At 49.8% G+C, this 10055-nt stretch overlaps 1 protein-coding gene and 1 pseudogene across 1 annotated transcript; one reads left to right on the top strand and one right to left on the bottom strand.

Annotated features, from left to right (window-relative positions):
* The first annotated feature begins 5336 nt into the window (after nt 1–5336).
* LOC125510295 (disease resistance protein RGA4-like) lies at nt 5337–8938 on the top strand. The gene is made up of 2 exons (XM_048675439.1): nt 5337–6313; nt 6568–8938. The coding sequence occupies exons 1-2, from the start codon at nt 5454–5456 to the stop codon at nt 8702–8704; spliced, it is 2997 nt and encodes a 998-aa protein (XP_048531396.1). The 5' UTR covers nt 5337–5453; the 3' UTR covers nt 8705–8938.
* Nucleotides 8939–9022: 84 nt separating this feature from the next.
* Nucleotides 9023–9488, bottom strand: LOC125510296 (annotated as a pseudogene).
* Between the last annotated feature and the right edge of the window lie 567 nt (nt 9489–10055).

The following is a 10055-nucleotide window of genomic DNA, read 5'->3' as shown; positions in this document are numbered from 1 at the left end:
GGCCATGTCTGTACATGCTAGGCTCGTCAAGTTAACCTAAGTGTATTGCGTGTGTAAATCTGGCTTACACCCGTTGTATTCGAACATTAGAATCTATCACACCCGATCATCACGTGGTGCTTCGAAACAACGAACCTTCGCAGCGGTGCACAGTTAGGGGGAACACTTTCTTGAAATTATTATGAGGGATCATCTTATTTAAGCTACCGTCGTTCTAAGAAAATAAGATGTAAAACATGATAAACATCACATGCAATCAAAATAGTGACATGATATGGCCAATATCATTTGCTCCTTTTGATCTCCATCTTCGGGGCTCCATGATCATCGTTGTCACCGGCATGACACCATGATCTCCATCATCATGATCTCCATCATTGTGTCTTCTTGAAGTTGTCTCGTCATCTATTACTTCTACTACTATGGCTAACGCTTTAGCAATAAAGTAAAGTAATTACATGACATTTATGTTGACACCCAGGTCATAAATAAATTAAGACAACTCCTATGGCTCCTGCCGGTTGTCATACTCATCGACATGCAAGTCGTGATTCCTATTACAAGAACATGATCAATCTCATATATCACATATATCATTCATCACATCCTTTTGGCCATATCACATCACACGGCACATGCTGCAAAAACAAGTTAGACGTCCTCTAATTGTTGTTGCAAGTTTTTACGTGGCTGCTATAGGTTTCTAGCAAGAACGTTTCTTACCTACGCCAAAACCACAACGTGATATGCCAATTTCTATTTACCCTTCATAAGGACCCTTTTCATCGAATCCGATCCGACTAAAGTGGGAGAGACAGACACCCGCTAGCAACCTTATGCAACTAGTGCATGTCAGTCGGTGGAACCAGTCTCACGTAAGCGTACGTGTAAGGTCGGTCCGGGCCGCTTCATCCCACGATGCCACCGAATCAAGATAAGACTAGTAAAGGCAAGTAAATTGACAATATCGACGCCCACAACTGCTTTGTGTTCTACTCGTGCATAGAAACTACGCATAGACCTAGCTCATGATGCCACTGTTGGGGAACGTAGCAGAATTTAAAATTTTCTACGCATCACCAAGATCAATCTATGGAGTTATCTAGCAACGAGGGAAAGGGGAGTGCATCTACATACCCTTGTAGATCGCGAGCGGAAGCGTTCAAGAGAACGGGCTTGATGGAGTCGTACTCGTCGTGATCCAAATCACCGATGACCTAGCGCCGAACGGACGGCACCTCCGCGTTCAACACACATACGGTTGGGAAGACGTCTCCTCCAATTTGATCCAACAAGGGGGAAGGAGAGTTTGATGGAGATCCAGCAACACGACGGCGTGGTGGTGGAAGCAACGGTGATCTCGGCAGGGCTTCGCCAAGCTCAGCGAGAGGGAGAGGTGTCACGGGAGGGAGATGGAGGAGCCAGGGGCTAGGGTGCGGCTGCCCTCCCTCCCCCCACTATATATAGGACCCCTAGGGGGGGCGCCAGCCCTAGGAGATCCAATCTCCAAGGGGGGCGGCGGCCAAGGGGTGTGGCTTGCCCCCCAAGCCAAGTGGGGCGCCCCCACCCCTAGGGTTTCCAACCCTAGGCGCAGGAGGAGGCCCAAGGGGGGAGCACCAGCCCACCAGAGGCTGGTTCCCTTCCCCACTTCAGCCCATGGGGCCCTCCGGGATAGGTGGCCCCACCCGGTGGACCCCCGGGACCCTTCTGGTGGTCCCGGCACAATACGGGTGACCCCCGAAACTTCCCCGATGGCCGAAACTGGACTTCCTATATATAATTCTTCACCTCCGGACCATTCCGGAACTCCTCGTGACGTCCGTGATCTCATCCGGGACTCCGAAAAACTTTCGGGCTACCGCATACTAATATCTCAACAACCCTAGTGTCACCGAAACTTAAGTGTGTAGACCCTACGGGTTCGGGAGACACGCAGACATGACCAAGATGACTCTCCGGTCAATAACCAACAACGGGATCTGGATACCCATGTTGGCTCCCACATGCTCCTCGATGATCTCATCGGATGAACCACGATGTCGAGGATTCAATCAATCCCGTATACAATTCCCTTTGTCAATCGGTACGTTACTCGCCCGAGACTCGATCGTCGGTATCCCAATACCTCGTTCAATCTTGTTACCGGCAAGTCACTTTACTCGTACCGTAATGCATGATACCGTGATCAACCACTTGGTCACATTGAGCTCATTATGATGATGCATTACCGAGTGGGCCCAGAGATACCTCTCCGTCATACGGAGTGACAAATCCCAGTCTCGATTCGTGCCAACCCAACAGACACTTTCGGAGATACCCGTAGTGCACCTTTATAGTCACCCAGTTACGTTGTGACGTTTGGCACACCCAAAGCACTCCTACGGTATCTGGGAGTTGCACAATCTCATGGTCTAAGGAAATGATACTTGACATTCGGAAAAGCTATAGCAAACGAACTACATGATCTTTGAGCTAAGCTTAGGATTGGGTCTTGTCCATCACATCATTCTCCTAATGATGTGATCCCGTTATCAATGACATCTAATGTCCATAGTCAGGAAACCATGACTATCTTTTGATCAACGAGCTAGTCAACTAGAGGCTCACTAGGGACGTGTTGTGGTCTATGTATTCACACATGTATTACGATTTCCGGATAACACAATTATAGCATGAAAAATAGACAGTTATCATGAACAAGGAAATATAATAATAACCATTTTATTATTGCCTCTAGGGCATATTTCCAACACGGCTCCCATGCGCCTCCCCGCTATATATAGGGGTGGAGGGGGCTGGTTTCTTGCCCTCCAAGTCCATTGGGGCGTTGGCAAAGGTGGGGGAAAGAAATCCCATCATTTTCTTTCCCCACCGACTGTTATCCCCCCTTTTAGGGATCTTGATTGGCTTTCGGTGCCTGCGGAGGCTTCTGGCGGCGGAACTCCCGATCTATTGTGCTCCCTGGAAGTTTTACGATACGTAGGTATATATGGGTGAAAGGAGTACATCGGTGGACCGAAGGGGGGCCACGAGGCAGGGGGCGCGCCCCAAGGGGGTGGGCACGCCCCCTACCCTCGTGAGCACCTCCTTCATCTTCTGACGTAGGGTCCAAGTCTATCCGGTAGGTTTCCTTCTAAAAATAACTTCTCCAGTTGATTTCATTCCGTTTCGACTCCATTTGATATTCCTTTTCTTCGAAACACTGAAATAGGCATAAAACAGCAAATCTGGGTTGGGCCTCCGGTTAATAGGTTAGTCCCAAAAGTAATATAAAAGTGGATAATAAAGCCCAATATTGCCCAAAACAGTAGATAATATAGCATGAAGCAATCAAAAATTATAGATACGTTGGAGTCGTATCACTTGACCAGGGGTGTGGGGCCTTTCCCCCACTACCCACGTTCATGTGGGTCCCCCTATGCAAGTGGGCCCCACTCCGGAACCTTCTAGAATCTTCCCGGTACAATACCGAAAAATCCCGAACATTTTCCGGTGGCCAAAATAGGACTTCCCATATATAATTCTTTACCTCTGAACCATTCCGGAACTCCTCGTGACGTCCGGGATCTCATCCGGGACTCCGAACAACATTCGGTAACTGCACACTAATTCCCATAACAACTCTAGCGTCACCGAACCTTAAGTGTATAGACCCTACGGGTTCGGGAATCATGCAGACATGACCGAGACAGCTCTCTGGCCAATAACCAACAGCGGGATCTGGATACCCATGTTGGCTCCCACATGTTCGACGATGATCTCATCGGATGAACCACGATGTCGGGGATTCAATCAATCCTGTATACAATTCCCTTTGTCAATCGGTACATTACTTGCCCGAGATTCGATCGTCGGTATCCCAATACCTCATTCAATCTCGTTACCGGCAAGTCACTTTTACTCGTTCCGTAACACATCATCATGTGATCAACTCTTTGGTCACATTGAGCTCATTATGATGATGTCCTACCGAGTGGGCCCAGAGATACCTCTCCGTCACACAGAATGACAAATCCCAGTCTCTATTCGTGCTAACCCAACAGACATTTTCGGAGATACCCCTAGTGTGCCTTTATAGCCACCCAGTTACGTTGTGACGTCTGGCACACCCAAAGCATTCCTACGGTATCCGGGAGTTGCACAATCTCATAGTCTAAGGAAATGATACTTGACATTAGAAAAGCTTTAGCAGACGAACTAGACGATCTTGTGCTATGCTTAGGATTGGGTCTTGTCCATCACATCATTCTCCTAATGATGTGATCCCGTTATCAACGACATCCAATGTCCATGGTCAGGAAACCGTAACCATCTATTGATCAACGAGCTAGTCAACTAGAGGCTTACTAGGGACATATTGTGGTCTAAGTATTCACACATGTATTACGGTCTCCGGTTAATACAATTATAGCATGAACAATAGACAATTATCATGAACAAGGAAATATAATAATAACCATTTTATTATTGCCTCTAGGGCATATTTCCAACACGATGTACTCTTCTTCCCAATACCAAAACTTGCATCCATTCTACACAACAAAATTTAAAGTAAGCACAACTAGTCAAATCTAGAGCACAAACCGAAGCTAAAAGAAGCACATACCCCATCGTTATAGCACTTGATTAACACCCATCCGGTATGTTCCGGCGTTGTAGACACGCGACGCATGACCTTCTTTACGCAGTGGTCGCACTTAATGAGCGGCAACGGTGCGCCGACGAGCTTTTGGGCTAGCACCGAGTCCGACTGGCCGCCATTCGTGTATCTGCCGGCAGACCACATATGGTGTAGATTCGAGCGGCTAGAGGAGGAGCCACTGCCTGCATGTGGCCTTGCGGCCCTGCCATGGCCTTTCGGGCCGGTGTCCGGCCAGTCCATGGCGTGGCGCGGCCTACCACAGCCGGGCAAGCTCAAGACCGACCAGATCCGCCCCAAATCCAGCCAGTGAGTGCGCAAAGCAGGTGGCCGTGGTTGGGTAGCTCGGGGGCGTCGAGGGGAAGGGGTTGGGCGAGCGTGCGTCCGAGCTGCACAGCTACAATGGCAACGGCGACGGCGGCGAGGGAAGAGTGGGGAAGAGTGGAGAAGAATGGAGGGCGTGCGGCCGGATGGAGGGAGGGGGCGAATAGAAAAGGATGTCCCTGTGTCACCGACGGCCGGGCTAGGGGAGGACACGCGCAGACGGCCGGCGCGTCCGTGTGCTGTTCATTTCACCCCAAAAGCGGCGCAAATTTGGGTCGAAGATGGGTTGAAAGTGGACATTGGGCCGTCTGGTTGGTTTGTTTTACGGACTCGCACGCGGACAGGATGGGTCGGTGGAGTTGGCCTGACGTTTTGGGGGAAGTGGGGTCCGGTTACTGATGCTCTTGTCGATTGCAATGATAGACTCCCTCTTCACTTCTCGTCAGTCAACTGTGTGGTGTAGAGCCGATCGAGCTGTGGAAGCGGAGCCATGGAATCGGCGGCGAGCGCCTTCCTGAGGAGCGTGATGGGGAAGCTGTTCCAGGTGCTGGAGAAGGAGTACAACAAGCAGAAGGGCCTCCGGCAGGACACCCTCTCCATCCAGGAGGACGTCCGCATGATCGCCGCCGCCATGGACGACCGCCTCCACGCCCTGCGCAGGGGCGAGCAACGCACCGCCGTTGCCAGGATCTACAGCGAGGAGATGCTTGGCCTGGTGCACGACGCCCAGGACTGCATCGACCGCATCGTCCACCGCCTCACCTGCAGGCCCCGCGTTGGCGGCGGCGGAGGCGGAGGAGGAGCGGCGCTGATCCGCCGGGTCGCCGCCGTCGCCCACGAGCTGAGGAAGGTCCAGAGTCGCTCGGGCTTCGCCGACGAGATCCGCAAGCTCAAGGCCCGCCTCAAGCTGGCGCACGAGCGCGTCCTCGGCATCCCCATCCCCCCCGCCGCCGCCAGCTGCTGCCACGAGTTCGCGGCGGCGGCGCCGTCGTGTCGTTTCGCGCGCAACCCGGTGGGCATCGGGAGGCCCGTGGAGGATCTCCTGTCGATGCTGGATGAGGTGGAGGGCGAGAAGGAGCAGCTGAGGGTGATCTCCGTGGTGGGGTTCGGCGGCTTGGGGAAGACCACCCTCGCGAGGGCTGTGTACGAGGACCCTCACGCCGTGGAGAAATTCCATTGCCGTGCTTGGGTTGCCGCCGGTCGGTGGTCGCCAGAGGTCACCGGCCACGGGGTCGGTGAGATCCTACGCGATGTACTCCAGCAAGTTCGCCCCAAAGACGCCATGGACGTTGTTGCTGATAATGGCCAACGTATTGAAGCCTTGCTCAAGGAATACCTCAAGGATAAGAGGTGTGCATCTTTCCCTACTCTTTACTTCGTCTCCCTAATAATTTAGATTGTTCTTAGTGAAATCTGAATTTGGGGATCTAGTGAATTTTGGGGATCTTCACTATTGAATTTCATATGCTACTCCCAAATAATTTTAGATTGTTCTTAGTAAAATTATAATTTGGGGATCTAATTTCTATTGAAATTTCTTCTGAATTGCATATGCACTACTCATCTTCTAACCTCTGTTTTTCATCTCCCAATTTTATTTCTAGGTATTTAATTGTCATAGATGACATGGGGATGGAGCAATGGAGCACTATAAATTCCATCTTTGAAAACAATGGCAAAAGCAGCAGAATCCTACTGACCACAACTATTCAGTCAACAGCTAATATCTGCAGCCATGGCAATGGTTATGTGTACCAAATGAACACACTTGGTGAAGAGGACTCCAAGAAAATAGCTCTTCAGGAGGTACGGTCACCTGAGCTGGAGCAGGGGTCCATGCCGCTGCTGCAGAAATGCGGTGGTCTTCCACTTGCTCTCGTCAGTGTCTCCGATTTCCTGAAATGCTCAGGTGAGCCTACGGGGGAGCGATGCGCAGAGCTATGCCGTAACCTGGGTTCTCATCTGAGAGAGAAGCATGGCCATGACAATTTCGCAGAACTAAGAAAGGTGCTGATGCATAACTATGACAGTTTGTCAGTGTATGCTATGACCTGCTTGCTATATCTTGGTGTATTCCCTAACAATCGTCCCCTCAAGAGGAAAGTTGTTATCAGGAGGTGGTTAGCGGAAGGATATGCACGGAGTGATTCTCTTCGCAGTGAGGAGGACATTGCGGATGAGACTTTCAAGGCGCTTGTCGACCGGAATATCATACAGTCCATTGGCACAAGGAATAATGCGCAAGTGAAGACGTGCATGACTCATGGCATCATGCACGAGTTCATGCTGCACAAGTCCGTGTCACAGGGGTTCATCGCGACATCGTCTCGTGATCATCCAAGACCCCATGCCTATGTTAATAATGCCTGCCACCTTTCTATCCATGGTGGCAATGTGACAGATAGTGAGGCCTCTGACGAGGATTTATCTCGTGTTCGGTCTCTAACAGTCTTTGGAAAAGCAGGTGATGCTATTTCTTATGTTCGTAAATGCAAACTGCTACGAGTCTTGGATCTGGAAGAATGCAGTGATCTGGAAGATAGTCACCTCAAACACATAGGCAAGCTATGGCATCTAAAATATCTAAGTGTTGGGGGCAGTATTGCGAAGCTTCCGAGCAGCATCGATGGACTGCACTGCTTAGAGACCCTGGATTTAAGGAGAACCAAGATAAAGACAGTGCCCATTGAGGCCATTATGCTGTACCACTTAGCTCATCTGTTCGGAAAGTTTACAGTTGACAAAGAAGATCTAAACAATGCAAACAAGATGAGCAAAGCAACGAAGTTCTTGTCCGGAAACAAGAGCAACCTGAAGACTTTAGCTGGATTTGTCACAAACGAAAGGCAAGGGTTTCTTCAACTTATGGTTTACATGAGAAATCTGAGAAAGGTCAAGATATGGTGTGGGCCAGTTGCAAATGGAAGTAACTACACCAATGATCTTTCCAAGGCCATTCAGGAGTTCACCAAGGTCCCCATGGACAATATGGGTGCCCGTTCTCTATCACTTGATTCAGAAGAATGTTCCGAAGACTTGCTGAGTTCGCTTGCTTTTGAGCCATGCTCGGAGGATTCCAAATATGATGTAAGGTCACTGAAGCTACGTGGCAAGCTACTCCAGTTACCCCCGTTTGTTCCCTTGCTGTCAGGTCTCACTGAACTGTGTATTTCATCAGCTACTCTGACACGGGATCTTCTATCGTGTCTGATCAATTTGAGAAACTTGCTTTACCTCAAGTTGATTGCGAATGAGCTTGAGAGATTTGAAATGAAATCAGGGGCATTCCCAAGCCTGCGTCGTCTGTCCTTTGTAGTGCAAAGTCTCACTTCAGCTCTGCCAGCAATCGAACAAGGAGCTCTGCCGAACCTTGTTTCACTCCAGCTGCTCTGCCCGAGTCTAGTTGGTCTTTCCGGCATCCAAATCAGACACCTCAGACATCTCAAGGAAGTCACGGTTGACTCTGGAGTGCCTGACCAAACACGACAAGACTGGGAGCAAGCAACAAAGAACCATCCGAATAGGCCGAGACTCATGTTGCACAAAAGTGGTGTTCGAGTGGAAAGCGAGGGTCCGGGGAATGAAGAAGTTTCAGCTGTGAGGGACAAGCGGAAAATATGTGTAGTCCAACCAAGTTTGGATGATGGACTGGATTCTAGTCTCAAGAAGATGAGACTTTCATCAGAGTCTTCTTCGCGGCTTCAAGTGATTGTCCAATCAACTTCCTCATCTGGTCACTGAGGCAGACGGCAATGATGATTCAGCGAAGCAAGCTGCTGCGGTGATGATTCAGCTTGGATACCCAAACCAGAGACATGATAAATGACGAGCTGCTGTTGTATTGTACGGTGTGTAGTTTTACTTCTGGCGACAAGTTTTGTCTCCTTATTTTCTTGTCTATATGCTCATGGTTTTCTATTGTTACAAAGTTAACCATGTTGCAAATTGCAAGATAATCTTTGTTTCCATGCCCAATCCACCTCTTGCAACTGTATATTCACATCATGCAAGAAACAGAGCAGGGCTAAAGCTAGCACTATGTTGGCTGTTCTTCAGAAGCTAACAAACAGCCAGTTGCTGATTAAGCCCTATGCCCACCACACTACCTTCAAAGCTGCACGGCCTTGCGACAGAGCTCATGAATGCCTTCATGACTTCCATGGAGGCATCTCTCTGGAGCAAGCACATGGCGTACTCCATGACCGCGGCATCGCAGGGCAGCATGATCCTCCCGTCATCGCCGCGTGAACTCCTCCTGGGATATCGTCAGAAGCTCGCTGAAGATCAATGTGCCGAGGTATGCCAGCGGCACCTCGAACCGCGCCCTGTCGGCGGTGTACACCACACAGTGGCCCTTCATTGCCACCGACGGTGAAGTGGCGCAGCACTCGTCATTACCTGCTCCTTTCGCCGCTGTTGTGGTCCGGGTGAGCCTCTTCCTCCCGATGGCCGCTATTGTCTGCCACTTCTTTGCCATCTGAGAAAGTCTCTTGGCACTAACCATGTTTGGTTTACTCCTCTTTCTTTGCTAGGTGTAGTGGTGCTGCTTTAGCTTGTGCTTTCTGGATGAACTGATGAGGTGATGGTGGTGCTAAGCTGATGAATTTATACAGATGAGGGGGGAGGAAGAGAAGGGAACGCTGCAGTTTAGGTGCAGCTATCCTGACAGGTTGGCAAGGGACAGAGCCATGAGCTCAAAGCATGCAATGCTGTAAGTGCAAGGGCAGGCAGTGTGATCTTGATTAGATTTCTCTGGGGCTATCTGTTTGCCACTTGTTGCCGGGGACGATATTAGCAGGTCTCTTGTCTTGGGTGTGCTTGGAGACATCACAGTATGCTCCCATACTCACCTGTTTTAGTGGCAAAGATTAGGCATGCACGAATTAAGGTCCAATTCTATTTGTGAGGTACACACTAATAATTATGAGTGCTTGATGATTGCATCCTATTGAAATGAAATATGTAGAGTGGCCCCTGAGATGGAGATATCTAGTCTGACAGTTGGTCATGCCGGTCATGACAGATTATTGCTGAAGAACCAGATAAGATCTCATCAGCGGCCCAAAACTACATACTCCCTCCGTCCGGAAAT

Source organism: Triticum urartu, chromosome 5 (genome assembly GCF_003073215.2).
Source record: "Triticum urartu cultivar G1812 chromosome 5, Tu2.1, whole genome shotgun sequence".
Classification (NCBI taxonomy): Eukaryota; Viridiplantae; Streptophyta; class Magnoliopsida; order Poales; family Poaceae; genus Triticum; species Triticum urartu.
This window is presented reverse-complemented; position numbering and strand designations above follow the sequence as displayed.